The 17469-nt window shown below is 37.2% G+C and overlaps 1 protein-coding gene across 1 annotated transcript in view; it reads left to right on the top strand.

Moving 5' to 3' along the window:
- Positions 1-17469, top strand: part of LOC307176407 (uncharacterized protein C8orf34 homolog) — a 333767-nt gene that overhangs the window by 59874 nt on the left and 256424 nt on the right. Inside the window, 1 exon segment of the mRNA XM_079902445.1 lies at positions 10245-10373. Within this exon segment, the coding sequence (XP_079758571.1) occupies positions 10245-10373 (129 nt within the window).

Genomic DNA, 17469 nt, shown 5'->3' with positions numbered 1-17469 from the left:
CAGCAATGTAAGAGGTTTTCAGTTTCCTCACATTCTCACCAACATTTGTTTTTTTCTATTTATAACAAAAATATTATACCATCCAAATGGGTGTGAAGTGGTACCTCACTGTTGTTTTGATTTGCATTTCTGTGATAACTAATGATGTTGAGCATCCTTTCATGTTCTTCTTGGCCATACGTATATCTTCTTTGGAGAAATATCTATTCAGGTCCTTGGTTTATTTTTTAAAGTAAGTTGTTACTCTTTTTTTCCTTGAGTTTCAAGAGTTCTTTATATATTCTGATCCTACACCCTTATCAGATATATGATTTACAGATATTTTCTCTCATTCTGTAGATTGTCTTTTCACTTTCTTGATAGTATTCTTTGATATGCATGTTATTAATTCTGATGAAGCCCAATTTATCTATTTCTCGCTCTCTTTTTTTTTTTCTTGTGCTTTTGGTGTCAACCCTTGCCTAATCCAAGACCATAAAGATTTACCCCTATGTTTTCTTCTAAGAGTTTCATAGTTTTAGTTCTTAAATTTAGGTCTTCGATTCATTTTGAGTTAGTTTCTGTTTATGATGTAAGGTAGGGGGTCTAAATTCATTCTTTTATATGTGGATATTGAGTTGTCCATTTGTTGGACAGCATCATTTATTGAAAATACTAGTTTTTACTCATTAAATGATGGTCTTGGCACCCTTGTTGAAAAGCAGTTGGCAATGAATGTATTTATTTCTAGACTCTCAGTTTTATTTCACTATTCTATATGCCTATCCTTATATAAGTACCACACTGTTTTTATTACAGAAGCTTTATAATGAGTTTTAAAATTGGAAAATGTGAGTACTTGACCTTTGTTTTTCTTTCTCAACATTATTTAGGCTATCCAGGGTCCTTTGCAATTCCATATGATTTTTAGGATCAGCTTTTCCATTTCTGCTAAAAAAGATCATCAAGATTTTAATAGGAAATACATTCTCTTAATAGATCATTTTGGGATTATTGTGATCTCAACATTGTTAAGGATTCCAATTCATGAACATGGGATGCCTTTACATTTATTTGTCTTCTTTAATTTCTTTGAACAGTGTTTTGTACTTCTCAGTGTACTAGACTAGCACCTTCTTGGTTAAGTTTATACCTAAGTATTTTATTCTTTTGTATGCTATTGTAAATGGAATTGTTTCTTATTTTCTTTTTCCAATTGTTCATTGGTAGTGTTTAGAAATACAGCCGATTTTCAAGTATTGATCTTATATCCTGCAACTTTGCTGAGCTTGTTATTAGCTGCAACCATGTCTTTGTGGATTCTTTAGGCTGTTCTACATATAAGTTCATGCCGTCTGCAAGTAGAGATAGTTTTCCTTTTCCTTTTCCAATTTGAATGCTGTTTATTTCTTTTTCTTGCCTACTTGGTCTGGATAGAAATTTTAATAGTATTGAATAGAAGTGATGAAAACAGGCATCCTTTCTTGCTCCTCATCTTAAGGGGAAATTTTTATTATTTTACTGATCTACATGATATTAGCTGTGAGGTTTTCGTAAATGTCTTCTATCATATTGAAGACATTCCCTTCTACTCCTAGTTTATTGGGAGCTTTTATTATGACAGAATGTTGAATTTTGTCAAAAGTCTTTTTCTCCATCAATCAAAATAATCATTCATTTTAAAATTGATTATATTAACATAATTATTATACCGATTATTTTCTTATGTTAAATAACTTTTGCATTCATGGATAAATCCCACTTGGTCATGATGTTTAATCCTTTTTTTTAATGAGTTCACTTATTAGTTTTAGTTTTTATTGCATGGGAACAGCTTATAAATACTTTTTTAAATTTGATTTTTATTTTATATAGGGTATAGTTGATTTACAGTGTTGTGTTAGTTTCAGGTGTACAGCAAAGTGATTCAGTTATATATATACATATATCCATTCGTTTTCAGATTCTTTTCCCGTATAGGTTATCAGAGAATATTGAGTAGAGTTCCCTGTGCCATACAGTAGGTCCTTATTGATTATCTATTTTATATATAGTAGTGTGTATATGATAATCCCAAACTCCTAATTATCCCTCCCCCCACCTTTCCCCTTTGATAACCATAAGTTTGTTTTCCAAGTCTGTGAGTCTGTTTCTGTTTTGTAAATAGTTCATTTGTATCATCTTTTTAGATTCCACATATAAGTGATATCATATGATATTTGTCTTTCTCTGTCTGACTTACTCCATTTAGTATGATCATCTCTAGGTCCATCCATGTTGCTGCAAATGGCATTATTCCATTCTTTTTTATGGCGGAGTAATATTCCATTGTATATATGTACCACATCTTCTTTATCCTTTTCTCTGTCGATGGACACTTAGTTTGCTTCCATGTCTTGGCTGTTGTAAATAGTGCTGCTATGAACATTGGGGTACATGTATCTTTTCGAATTATGGTTTTCTGTGGATATATGCCCAGGAGTGGGAATGCTGGATCATATGGTAGCTCTATTTTTAGTTTTTTAAGGAACATCCATACTGTTCTCCATAGTGGTTGTACCAATTTACATTCCCACCAACAGCGTAGGAGGGTTCCCTTTTCTCTACACCTTCTTCAGCATTTATTGTTTGTAGACTTTTTGTTGATGGCCATTCTGGCCAGCGTGAGGTGATACCTCATTGTAGTTTTGATTTGCATTTCTCTAATAATTAGTGATGTTGAGCATCTTTTCATGGGCTTTTTGGCCACCTGTATGTCTTCTTTGGTAAAATATTTATTTAGATCTTCTTCCCATTTTTTGATTGGGTTGTTTGTTTTTTTGATGTTGAACTGCATGAGCTGTTTGTATATTTTGGAGATTAATCCCTTGTCGGTAGCTCCGTTTGCAAATATATTCTCCCATTCTGTGGGTTGTCTTTTTGTTTTCTTTATGGTTTCCTTTGCTGTGCAAAAGCTTTTACGTTTCATTAGGTCCCATTTGTTTATTTTTGTTTTTATTTTCATCACTCTAGGAGGTGGATCCAAAAAGATATTGCTGCGATTTATGTCAAAGAGTATTCTTCCTATGTTTTCCTCTAAGAGTTTTATAGTATCCAGCCTCACATTTAGGTCTTTAATCCATTTTGAGTTTATTTGTGTTTTATAGAATATTCTAATTTCATTCATTTACATGTAGCTTTCCAGTGTTCCCAGCACACTTATTAAAGAGACTGTCTTTCTCCACTGTATGTTCTTGCCTCCTTTGTTGTAGATTAATTGACCATAGGTGCGTGGGTTTATTTCTGGGCTTTCTGTCCTGTTGCATTGATCTATATTTCTGTTTCTGTGCCAGTACCATACTGTGTTGATTACTGTAGCTTTGTAGTATAGTCTGAAGTCCTGGAGCCTGATTCCTCCAGCTCCATTTTCTTCCTCAGGATTGCTTTGCCTATTCAGGTCTTTCGTGTTTCCATAATCCTTTTAATATGCTGCTGAATTTGATTTGCTACTATTTTGTTGAGGATTTTTTCATCTGTATTCAGAAGAGATATTGGTATGTAGTTTTCTTTTCATATCTTTGTCTTTTGTGTCAGGGCAGTGCTGGCTTTATAGAATGAGTTTAGATGTATTTCCTCCTTTTCTATTTTTTTGGAAGTGTTTGAGAAGAATTGGTGTCAGTTCTTCTTTAAATGTTTGGTAGAATTCACCAATGAAGCCACCTTGTCCTGTGCTTGACTTTGTTTGTTGTGAGGTTGTTGATCATTGATTCCGTGTCTTTACTTATTATAAATCTTTTGTTTATTCTTGAGTAGCTTTTGGTAGTTTGTTTGTTTCTAGGAATTTTTCCATTTCATCTAGGTTGTCCAGTTTATTGGCATTAAATATTCATAATATTCTCTTATAATCCCTTTTAAAAACATTTCTGTAAAGTTTGTAGGTTACAGACTTGATTACATTTCTGATTTTAGTAATTTGAGTCTTTTCCCTTTTTTCTTAATCTAGCTAAAGGCTTGTTAATTTTTAAAATCTTTCTTAAGAATCAATTTTTGGTTTTGTTGATTTTCTCTGTTACATTTGTATCTTCTATTTCACTTATCTCTGTTCTAATATTTATGATTTACTTCCTTCTGCTGGGTTGAGTTTAGTTTGCTCTTCTTTTTCTACTTCTTTAAGGTATTAAGATCAGTTATTGGTATAAGATGTTTCTTGCTTTTTAATGTGGGCTTTACAATTATAAATTCCCATCTGAGCACCACTTTTGCTGTGTCCTATAAATTTTGGTATGTTGTGTCTTCATTTTCATTTGTCTCAAGATATTTTCTAATTTCCTTTGGGATTTCTTCTTTCACCCATTGGTTGTTTAAGAGTGTGTTGTTTAATTTTCTCATGTTTGTGAATTTTCTGGTTTTTCTTTTTCTTTTTCTTTCCAATTCATTCCATTGTGGCCAGAGAAGATACTGCTATGATTTAAATATTTTAAAACTTATTGAGACTTATTTTGTGGCCTGACATATGGTCTATACTAGAGATTGTGCCATGTGACTTGGAAGAAGAATATGTATGGCTGTTATTCTGTGTATTTTTCTCTATATGTCTATTAGATCTAATTGGTTTATAGTGTTGTTCAAGTACTCTGTTTTCTTATTGATCTGTTTAGTTGTTCTATCCATTATTGACAGTGAAGTATTAAGAGTCTCCAACTATTGTTGTAGAACTCTATAACCTCAGTTACGTCAATGTTTGATTCATGTATTTGGGGTCTCTGTTGTTAGGTGTGTATATGTTAAATAATTGTTAAATCTTCTTGACTGATTGACCCTTTTATCAATGTATGATATTCTTTGTTTTGTAACAAGTTTTGTCTTAAAGTCTGTTTTGTCTGATACTAGTATAGCCACCCCTGCTGTCTTTGGTTTCTGTTTTCATGGAATGTCTTTCAATCATTATTTCTTCAAATATTCTTTCTTCTCCGTTTTGGGACTACCATTAGGTGTATGTTGGTACATTATACAAATTGATAAAGTAAGAAAAGTCATATGACATCTCAAATAATACTTGAATGGTATTTGATAAAGTTTTACGTCAATTTCTTATTTTAAAACAAAACTAAATAAAAGGACTTTTAGAATAAAAGGATATTTTCTTAACTGAATTATTGTCTGGCAGAAACATTTATATAATATGTATACAAAGTTTTCTAAGTGATTGTTCTCAAAAGGAAAAAAAGACAATAATGTTAAGTCATTAACTTTCATATGGGGTAAATATCATTAACATTCATTAAAAACATCTCTACTGCTAAAGCTTACTTAAAAATAGATACTATATATTAATTAGGCCAGTGAAGAACAAAATAACCTGTTAGCCTATCCAATAGATTGTGAGCTCCTGTAGAATGTCATCCCCATGAGGGCAGGGAATTTTGTTACATTTATTCCCACTGGTTTACTCCCAGAACCTAGGACAGTGCTTTGTGCTATATACCAATGAGAGAATAAATGAGTAAATGAGAATTTAAGGATTAATTAGTGCTAAAATGTTTAGAAGCTGTGCATTTTCAGATAACAAAAAAGCACCTTACACCGTGCAAACTGGTATAGGTACAAAGATCTGCAAGATAATATTATGTTTTTAATTTTCAATTTTGATTTGTCATAGAGGAAAAATAATGACACATAGGGTTCGATGAAGTTTTTTCCTTTGTGGTTCAAGCATTTCTACTATTTATCTGGTGGAGTGGTGGTTCTGCTGGAGTGGTTGAGGATGATGAGTAGGGTCTTGGCAGAAAGAACCAGCAGAACATGTGTCTGTCAGGCCCTTGTGCATGATAGTGTGCACGGATTCTTTTAGAGCTATTTCAGATTTGTGATCCAGATGAGAAAATTGAGGTAAGTACGTTAGCTTCAGTTAAAACCAAAAGCTAAAACCAGTCCTCAGTAATTTTATTTATGCACATTTAGAACAGCATATACAAAGAGGAATAGCTGTATATTTGCTAAAATTTTAGGAAAGAAATGAAAAGACCATGCATGTGTATAGAAAACACAAGTTACGTAGATACGAGAGAATGAAGATGGAAAAACAATGTCTGAAAAGTCATAATATGGAAATGCAGAAGGCAGGAGACATGAAGTACTACATTCACTGTTATCAATTTTAGGTATATCTATAGTACTGGGGAACCCCCCGGCATATTTAAATGAAAGAATGGGAGAAACTTTCAGGAAAGAATATTAGCATTTATTAAATTTTAGAAAACAGAGTTGAAAGATCTAAATAATTGAAATTATTTTGGTTCCAAAGAAATAGATAGATAGTATCTCAAAAGTTATTTGGAGGAAATGGTAAATTTATTATTTAACCCACAGATGGAAATTATTGGTGGAGGTATCAGTGAGTCAGCATTTGATTAATATAATAAAGAATTGTTCAAAATAGGCCCTGTTCAATATACAATTGGCTGTTTTGTGAAGTAGTGACCTCTTTATGAATGAATGGAGCATGCCCATCTACACGGTGCTGTGGATGGGCTCCTGCTTTGGGGGTGAGTTTTGTCTCAGTGATGTTATGGGTTGTACCTAATCTCAGATTCTTTCACCTCTTATGGGTCATATTATGTTGTTTATATTGTTCTGCTGTTTTCCATATCTCCTGAGGATATTTTTTAGAATATGTATTTAAACTGTAGCCCTGAGTTTTAATACTAAGTATGACCTAAGCAAGGTTCTTTGTTTTGTTTAATATTTATTTATTTATATTTATTTTGGCTGTGCTGGGTCTTAGTTGTGGCATGCAGGATCTTCGCTGCGGCGTGCAAACTTCTTAGTTGCGGCATGCGTGTGGGATCTAGTTCCTTGCCCCGGGATCGAGCCCAAGCCCCCTGCGCTGGGAGCGTAGAGTCTTACCCACTGGACTACCAGGGAAGTCCCTCAAGGTTTTTAATCCATCAGAAACCTTTAGAGATTCTCATCTGGAGACTGTATACTGGGCTGATGACTTCCCAAATCACCTTCCATTATTTACTGAAACATCTTTTGAAATTATCCAGTGTAGTTGATTAGACCATGATTATACTGTGGCCTTCCTTGTCCTAGATTTGGATCCTATGATAAATTGGGTATCACATGTGTAGCAAATTGTCACAAGCTACAAAAATATAAAAAAAAATTTGTCTTAGTTTCTCTCAAAAGTTGCTGAGGGAAAGAGCTTGGGTGTCGTTCATTTCTCTGTAGTGCTGCATATGACCTCCCCTAAACTCAGTAGGTTAAAACAACAATTTATAATTTCTCATGGTTCAGTGAATGGGCTGGGCGGTTCTGCTGGTCTCACCTGGGCTTGCCCACGTGGATACATTCAGGTGGAGTTCTGCAAAGGCTGCTAGGGTGGGCAGCGGGGCATGTCACATGATTATCTGGGGAGGTTGATTGGAACTGATTTTTTTAAAAACCTATGTTCTTATTTTTTTTAATTGATGAGATCTTAATAGGATATGGTAATTTCCAGGAAAATTAGATAATGTAATGATGCAGATTAGAGAAATTATTCAAAAAAAAGTTAACAAAAGTGCCAGTAAATGTTTTGAAGGATCTGGTTCAAATACAGTTTTCTCTGTCTCCTCTTCTGATCTCTTCCCTGTGCCTGGGCTTGTCCCCCCCGGGAACTCCTGGGTAATGACCTGTGGCGTAATAGCAATATGCCTGGAAGTGTTTTCTAAAACCATTGATCACAATCACTGCTTCCACTGTCCACACTTGAACACTGGTGTGTTGATGTTAGCTGACATTTCCTTCCCAGAGTCCCTTAAACAAAGAAACATGGAGGAAGCAGCTGCATGTTTTTAGTATAGATTTATTTAAATTATAGAAGTAATGTTTACTTATTTTGACAATGAAAAAAATAGAGACATGTGGAAAGATAGTCTCTCTCCCTTTAGCCCTCTCAAAGTCTACTCCCTCGGAAATAGTTTGCATCCTTTTACATCCTTTTCTTTGTATAAACTAACATAAGATGTGTGAGTTGAATTGCTTTATAAAATTGGCTTTAAACTGTACAGTACACATTCTTAAGCAACTTGTTTCTATTATTTTAAAATGTATTACGGACATATCTCCATGCAAATAAATTCAGATCTATGTTATACTTTTCCGTAAGCGCATACCTGTACCATAGTGTGAATATGCTATAATTTACTTATTCCCCTGTTGAAGTACAGTTACATTATTTCCAGAGTTTTGCCACCACAGACTTTTTGGTGAAATAAACAAATATCATGCACTTTCCGATAAAATAAACAACCTTGTACATATATACATAAGTATGAGCGTTTTCATTTATTTATGATAATTTACCAGACAGAATAAGATTGCTGAGTCAGAGGATCACTATATGTTTTATTATAATAAATATTTCTGAATTACTTTTAAAAAGGTAGCAGAAAAAAAATTTCAGTAGGTTGAGACTGTCTTTCTTATAGCCTTACCATATAAACTTTAAAAAATTATTTTATTTTTATCAAAACAAAAATATATATGGTTTAAAAAGCAAATTAGTACCACAAGGCAACGGTGTCCTTCTTTTTCTCCTGTTCTGCTTTTAATGTGGAACCACTTTTAACTCTTAGATGTTTCCTTTGGTACACAGATCTACATATGTAAATATACAAGATACTTATATAGTTCTCTTTCAGTTTTTAAATTTGAGGTATTATCTCTTGACTTCCTTTTAAGACATTGTGCTTTACACCCAGGGCCCATCACATTCTCATAGTACAGGCAGGCAACTATTTCAGATGTTGGTTAATGTATACTTTGCATTGATTTTTTCATGATTATGTTAATTAGCCTTTTTCACAGTAGAGCCATAAAATAGCCAACTGTTAATTTGTTTCCAGAATTAATAATTGGCTTGTTTTTCTGTTTGCTTTGCTCTCTCTGTACCCATCACTAATGCTTCACCAAACTCTGCCTTAAAGTATATATTAAACACTCTCAATATGCTTAAATACATCGTGGTCTTCTGTCTTAGTTTTTATTTTATACTTTATTTCATTTAAGAGGTTTTAGAGACTTCTCTCCTGTAGTCCTTTGTCCTCTTGCTCCAGTCTTTACTCCTTAGTTTCCAGACTTTTTCTCAGCTCTCTGCTGAGACCATCCTTTCTTTACTGTCATCCCAAGACTTACCTTTGCCTTTTTCTTATGGAGGATTATCTGTTTCCTGAATCTCAGGTCTTTCCAGTTTTGGGTTTACTTATTTATTTTGGTGGAGCACCTCCATTAGGAGCTTTCTGTAAAAGAGCGCTTGCCAGATATAGTTCTGAGTCCTTACAAGTATCTTGATTGATTCTTTCATTGGATATAAAACTCAAAGTTAGAAGTGATCTTCAGTTGGAATTTTGAAGGAATTTCTCCTGTGTCTTCTGGGGCCAAGCATTGCTATGGAGAAGTCGGATGACAATTTGATTTGCTGTTTTTGTCCCTGAAAGCTTTTAAAGATGTTCTCTTTATTACCACTGTTGTAAAATGTTGTGATGATATGCCTTACATTATGCTGTGGGCATTTTATGGATCCTTCCATAAAGGAAGGCAATTATGTTTTTATATCCTTATTATTTTGGCATTGGTCCTCCTTGATTGATGCTTTCATGTTTAAATGGCATGAAATGTCCACTTTTTGGGGCATCTCTCTTCAGGGACTAGGTTTCAGTATTCTCTACCTTGCTAAATCCAGTTACCACTCAGTTCATTTTGCATCTTCCAAAAACAATTGTGTAGCTATTTCTTGCCTAGTGATGTCTTCTCTCTTTATTCAACCAGTTCTTTGATAAAAGAAAAATACCATAATGTAATTTTAGTGGGAATTTGAGGCAAAGTGAAGGTAAATAGAAGTATTCAGTCTTCTTTGTTTTATCAGAAGACAGCAAGAATGTCTTAAAAACATTTAACTAATTGCTCATGAAGAAGGTAGCAATTATTTTTTAAGCTGCTAAAACATAATAGAAAATATACTTTGCTTGTGTTTTTCCATGATTTATATAAATTATTAGTTTTACATCAGCACCTGCATTTTCTTTGTTCTATAAACACTGTCACACTTCCTTACTTGTTCAGTTAAAACATGTCTTAAAACCCAGCTTCATAACTTCCCCTCTGTTTGCTCACAAGAAAACCATTTCCAAACATTTTTGTTCTGTACACTGATCTTGATACAGTCTTTCACGTAATGATGAATAGTAAGTTTTTATCATTATGTAGCATGCTTATGAAGTAATCATTTTTTTTAAACATAGTGCCAAGGTCAGTAGATCATCCTAAGTGGAACTGGAGGACTAAACCAGAAAGCCGTGATTTTGATGAATTGAACCACATCCTTCAAGAGAGCAAGAAACTGGGAAAAGCCCTTGAGAATCTCTCTCGAAGTAAGTTTATTTACTTCATTATAATTGGAATTCCTAACCAATATTAAAGTAGAAACATTCATTACTATTACCAGTAACATATTTCCAACATCCTCATTATAACTCCATGAGGGATTGAGGAGTTCTAAGAGTGTGAGATGGGAAATGAGGACTGATCTTGCATGTTACAGGGATTCGTGGGAAGACTAGTTTATATAGAGTAGGGGGGGCTATAGACCCCCTCCCCACAATGGCTATTTGATTCCAGTCTCTTTACAGTGTCTTTGTGCATTACCCAGGTGAGCTGGACACCTAATGGTACCTTACTCATTCTTCTCTTTTGAACCCTGTTGTTTTGTGTCATCCCAGTTAATGCATGTACCTGTTCTTCCATGACTTTCTGATGTCTCTAAACTTCTTAAGGATAGTGACTGGGCCAGATTCTTCTTCGAATCCTCTCAGAACCTAGCAACATACCTTTTTGTAAAAGCAATGATCTGTAATCCTAGGGCCTGGGTCGGAAGTTTTGCTCTGCCACCTGTGAGGTGAATAACATTATGTAAATCATTAAACCTGTACGAGCCTTGGTCCTCTCATCTCCAGATCAGGAAGACATGATTCTGTGTCCCTCTTCTGATAGGTGAGAAGGTTTGAAATGATACGTTTCAAGTAAAAACTTTTAAACGTTATTGTTGTGAGAGTAGACAAACAAATATTTTGATTTGATAAATGCATTGTATATGTAGAAATACATATGTACTTTATGCTTTTAGTAGTGAGTTCAAGGTATTTCTATCTTTCTCTGGTTCTAAGTAGCTCTTAGTTTTAAAAATTAGGCACCTTTAGATGCGTATTAATGCTATAGCCTCACTAAAATTTTCTTCTGGTATTGTGGAATATTAAAGATTCTTAAATGGAAAATAGAACACTAGCAAATTGTAGTAGATTATATTTGAGGATCAGTATGTTTTGTAAAATAGCGTTGTGTTACTAGTTTCATGATACTTTTTTTTTAGTTAATTAATTAATTAATTTATGGTTGTGTTGGGTCTTCGTTTCTGTGCGAGGGTTTTCTCTAGTTGTGGCAAAGCGGGGGCCACTCTTCATCGCGGTGCGCGGGCCTCTCACTATCATGGCCTCTCTTGTTGCAGAGCACTGGCTCCAGACGCGCAGGCTCAGTAATTGTGGCTCACGGGCCCAGTTGCTCCGCGGCATGTGGGATCTTCCTAGACCAGGCCTCAAACCCGTGTCCCCTGCATTGGCAGGCAGATTCTCAACCACTGAGCCACCAGGGAAGCCCCCATGATATTTTTTAAAGTTAGAAATTTCCCTTGGTATATATTTTGGGAGAAGTTTATATATATATGTATATATGTGTGTGTGTGTGTGTGTTTATATATTGTATTATACTGTAATTATGTATTTATATACTATATTTTATTGTATTACAATTTTATATATAGAGAGAGATTTCGTTTTTTCATACTTCTTAATTTATAATTTACTAGAGCCTTTTTTATTAGACTTTTGTGCAGTGAACCTGTCTCAGAAGTTAACTTGACTTACGATAGGGTCTCGTAATTTTGCCATTAGTAGAAACTCTTTGGTTGGGGTACGAGAAAATCCTGCTTTTGTCTGGATTTACTATTGGAGCAAATAATGATAAAGTGAGTTTTCAGCTAATTATTACGTTCATGAAAAGAACCTTACCTAGTAACACGTCAAAGGCTGTATGTGTGCATATGTATGTATGTCTTACCCCTTCGGTCAGAGTCTGTGGCTCTTTATAGACTCTCAATTTATCTATAAACGTGAGTTTAAAAAAAGATTGAAGAAAAAGCCCAATTATTACACATCTTCACTTATAGTATTAGTCAAGTTTTGTCCTTTAAAACATGACAACTACCTTTTAAACACTTGTTATATCATTGTTAATTTGTAAGAAAGCATTTGACCACTAACTAAAACTTTTAAATAAAGGAGTTTGACGCAGTTGCCCAGATCTGTAGCAGACGTGTCAAGGTTCACGCTGCGGTCCGTCCCAGGAAAACCTAGCCTTAGATGGGGGCTCGCAACTGAGTCGTCTGAGCAGAAGCGAGTGGGAGCTATGACAGGGCTTCATTTAACGCAGGCAGGGAAGTCTGGAGAGAGAAAATGGCTGGGGTAGCGGTTGATCAGGAGAGTAGAAGAGATGCAGGTTCGGGACATTACTCTTGGGACAGAGTCAGGGCCGGAGAAGTTGTTGGGTGAGTCCGTAGCTTGGCCAGGATACAGTGTAACTAACATTCAGCGTCTACGTGTGTGATGTGTATGACGGAGAGTTGTTTTCGGCTTCACTGATCGTTTTAAGGGGGCTCTTTTTTGTGTGGCAGTAGTGGTGGTGTTTATGTGGCATAAGGGAGCAGTTGGTCACACAGGGAGGGGTCGCTCATTTCTCTGTATATGTTTTTTGAGTCTCTTTTAGAACAAGATGCTACTTTCTTGGATGACTTGAGTTTCTGTGACTTTCGCTGAGATTTAATATTAACGTCTTGTCTTAGGCCCAGCATGTATCTAACTACTCAGTTATCAGTTCACCTGAGGTGGTGATGTTTATGTACTGATCTCACTGCCCAGAATTGAGCTATTTAATCTCAAACTGTTCTTCCGTCTTCCTGAAGGAGGATGCTGTTCATTCTTGTTTGATCTTGTTTGACTCTTATGATGGCTGTGGCTTGGTAACTCTTTCTCTAATCTAATGATAACTATTAACCATTGTTTTATTTACTAGGAAGACTTAGGGAATGGAGTCTTTTCTCCAGTTATAGTCAAAAGGAATGTTCATTGTCTTGTTATTGTGGACCTTCTTCTCCTGTGTCACAGGAAAGTGTGAAAGTTTTTAGTGATCTCCTAAGTTTCATACAGTCTCTGATAGAATTCTCTCTGGCAAGGTTGGTCTTTGCTTTATCTTAGTTTTACTTTCTGAAAGATGTTACATGCTTTTAAAGTATTTGTTATTTAGTTGGGATTGACAGCAAAAAATCGTTTATATCCCTCAAAATGGTAGAATTATCTCATCTCTACAGCTGTCAGCTTATGCAGACTGTACCATGCTGTCTTTCTGGCTTTTTGCAAACCTCTCGATGTAACGCTTTATCTTAACAAAGTCAGTCATGAACTGTGACACTCCTCATGCTGTGATTCTCTCCTCAAGGTATACGTGTTAGAATAACTTCGGTGGCTTGGAATAATGCCAGTTATTAGTTTTGTGACCTTGGGAATCTTTCTTAACCTCTCTGTGTTTGTGTCACCTTTACTGTAAAATTGCAATAATCATGGTACTATTTCTAAAGGTTTTGTGACTGTCACATGAGATGCTGTATCTAAAGTGCTTGGTATGGTACCTGGTATGAAATAGTTGCTAATTAAATGTTAGATATAATATTCAGTTTCTATTATTGTGTAACAAATTACCACAAACTTAGCAGCTTTAAAGAGTACAGATTTATTATTTTACGATTTCTGTGCCTCAGGAGTACGGGTGCTGGTTAGCTGCGTCCTCTGCTCAGGGTCTGGGCAGGCTGAAATTAAGGTACCGGTTGGGGCTGTGATCTCACCTGGGCTTGGGGTCTTCTAAGTTCATTCTTGTCGTTGGTCAAATTCAGTGCTTGCTCTTGCAGCACTACGATCCCTGTTTTCTCACTGGCTGTTGGCCAGGGGCTGTTCTGAGACCATTCTCAGGTCCTTGCCTCGTGGCCTCCTCCTCTCGAAACAACAGTGCACTGTTTCTTCTTTGAAGCCACTGGGGCGCATCTCTCTGAAGCTTTGCCTTCTTTTAAAGGGCTCATCTGATTAGGTCAGGGGCACCAGGATCATCTTCCTTCTGGTTGACTTAGTCAGCTGTTTAGTAACTAAATCAAGAGAGTGATACCCTTTCATCTTCAGTGGTCCCACCATGCAGACTCAAAGGGAAAGGACGGCACAGGTATGTGTCTTGGGAGTCGTCCTAGAATTCTGCCCGCCACAGATATTATTAGCGTTATTACTGTTTATCCCTAACAGCCTGTAACATGCCTCAGCTGAGTGCTGCCCAACAGAAATGTAATATGAGCCACGTGTGTGCTTTTATATGTTCAAATAGGCACATTTCAAAAAAGGTAAAAGAATTTAAAATTAATTTTAATAAAATATGAACCCAGTGTGTCTAAATTATTTTCAGTTTAATTTGTATTCCATGTAAAAATTATTATTGAGGTATTTGATGTTCTTTTCCTGTCATACCGAGGCTTCAACAATCCGGTGTGAATTTTATTCTACAGCACACCTCAGCATGGACGAGCCATGCTTCAGATGTTCCTTAGCCACGTGCGGCTCCCACATTGAGCACCAGAGCTCTACCTAATGTTAAAACAGACACACGCAAAAGCCCTTCTCAGGGCTTCCCTGGTGGCGCAGTGGTTGAGAGTCCGCCTGCCGATGCAGGGGACACGGGTTCGTGCCCCGGTCCGGGAAGATCCCACATGCCGCGGAGCGGCTGGGCCCGTGAGCCATGGCCGCTGAGCCTGTGCGTCCGAAGCCTGTGCTCCGCAACGGGAGAGGCCGCAACAGGGAGAGGCCTGTGTACCGCGAGAAAAAAAAAAAAAAGGCCCTTCTCTTGAGGTTGAGTTACCTCACACAGAGGTACAACAGAATTCCTTCTTCCTCTTTCATCCAAAGTTTCAAAAAGAACAGTTAACACGCATGGTCTCCACCTGCTCATCTTGCCCTCACTCCTCAGTGCGGTTACATACTGCAGCCATCATTCTACTCAGACCTTTCTCACTGTGGTCACCAATTGAATCCAAGTTGTCAAACTGAATGAACACTCTTCCTCACCTTACAGAATTGCTCTGGTAGTTTTAACACCGTTGATTACTTTGTCTGCCTTCAAACTCTCCGATCTCTGAGTTTCTGGGACTTGGCCCTCATTTGATCGTTTCTGGATCTCTCCACATCATATCTTGTAGGTTTCATTCTGACACTTCTCTTTCTTTCCTGCCGCTATGAATGCTCTTCCCACAGTTCATTCTCTGCCTCTGTTCTTTCAAATGCTCTCTGTGTCCAGCCTTATCCTCCCTCAGAGATTTAATTATCACCCCTACACAACTAACTCCGATAAGTGTATTTCCCATCCAGACTGTGTATGCTTTTATACAAGATGGTGGATATCCCACTGCCATGCTAAATTCAGTATATCTAAGTAGATCATACCTCCTTCTTTACTGTGACCTTTCTTCTTCATGCGTTGTCTCAGCTGTTGGCATCATCAGTTACTGGTTCAGCCAGCCTGGAGCCCTTCTAGACTCGTCTTTCTCCCTTACTGTTAATAATTAATTTCCAAGTCTTGATATTTTCCCTCTATCTTGGGTATGATTTTCTTCTCTGCCGCATTAGCACCCTCTAATTCACACTCAGCACCACTGACCAGACCATTGGTTTATCCATTTAACATGTTCCATTTTGTTTCATGTCATTCCTGCCCCGTGACAGAAAAAACAGGTGCAGTCCCTGGTGCAGTGACAAAACAGGTGCAGTGACCTTGTGGCTGGAGGGATTACCATGGCCCTAAGTTAGGGGAGTCTTATGGCCAAAATCTCTGTGGCTTAATACAGTATAAGTATTTAGTCATTCCATATAGTGTTCCAGGGTTGCAGACAGTTCTATCCTGTTATTCTCCTATCTTTAGCACCTGATCCAAGGGTCCTGAAAGCAGAAGGAGACAATAGAGGATTATGGGGGTGGTTTCTCATGCCTAGAGGTGGAAGTGCTCACATGACATCACCCACCTTCTACAACTGACTGCAAGGGAGGCTGGGGAATGTAGTCTAGCTTGTGAGCCCAGGAGAAATACGGAAATAGTTTGAAGCATGAATAACCATTCCCATCCACACTCTTGTTTCTCTGTATCTCCAAACAGCCCTCACTGCAATCAGTGGGATGGATCTAGAGTGAAGACTTGGCACCACTTGTTGCAGACGTTCAAGGGCTCCTTAAAACCTCATAGAAGGTGCTCCATGCTCTGACCCTTAGTCATGTGTCCAGTATCATCTCTCATGACTCATCATCAGGCCACTTGTGCACCGGTAGCAGGGAAGTTTTTCACACTCAGTGATGTTTCTGCATTTCATGTATTTGCTTACGCTGAAATCACACCCCCACTTGCCCCAAGCTCATTTCTGCTCCTCTCTTTAGCCTCAGCTCAGATGCCACTTGATGGTTTAGTGCTGCTGTCTTCCTGTGGAATGGATCTGGTACCCCTCTTTCTGTGCTTCCGTACTTTGCTCTGTACACGCTGAAATGCTGTGATCTGCTTTCACAGCTCTCTGAGCTCTGAGCTGCGGGGAGTCCAGGGACACCTGGACTCCCCAGCATGCAGCACAGTGATCAGTGCATAATTCAGTCCCAATTCGCTGGGCGAGTGCCACCTCTGCTTCCGTTTCTTCCTGGTCCATCTTCTCCGTGACCCCTCCCTTACTCTTTCTTCACTGCACATCTACCTTCTGCTTCTCTAAGTGTGGGCCTTTGATGTCATATCACATAGGTTTTGGTTTCGATATATTTGATTTGTTTGCTGAGACCTTTGGCTTTAACTGTGGGCTGTCTATTAAATTAAACAGATAGGTAAGCAGGTGGGAGCCCAAGGCTTTTCTGAGCCTAAGGCCTTTGCTGCCTTTGGCAGTTTTCTGCGAAGGAAGGCTATGATAGGATGAGTATCTTTAGCCCATTTAGACATTGGTCTACAGATTGTAGTTCATGTGAAACACTGGCTGGAGCTTTTCCAAGGAAAAAAGCCCAGCTGTTGGGAGAACAGAGGACAGATATTTATGCTCTGTGACTGATAATAGCCATCTGGACTCAGCCAGGAAAAAAATAACAGAGGACTTTTTTAGTTCAGCAATCGTGAACATCCCCCAAAAGTCTCTTCTGACAAACAGCCTGAGGAGTTAGGGAATAATAGCCTGTGAGTGAAAATGGAAGCAGATGATGTGGTCATTGTTTGTTCATTGCATGCAGACCTCAAGTTTACCTTTTAGTAGGAGAGACAGTTGTGAAAAGCAGAATTTCAAAGCCTTGTAAGGAGACGTGTGGGAGCCTTCAA

The sequence above is a fragment of the Stenella coeruleoalba genome, assembly GCF_951394435.1.
Source record: "Stenella coeruleoalba genome assembly, chromosome: 17".
Lineage (NCBI taxonomy): Eukaryota > Metazoa > Chordata > Mammalia > Artiodactyla > Delphinidae > Stenella > Stenella coeruleoalba.
Note: the sequence above shows the minus strand (reverse complement) of the source record. Positions and strands in the feature narration are given on the sequence as shown.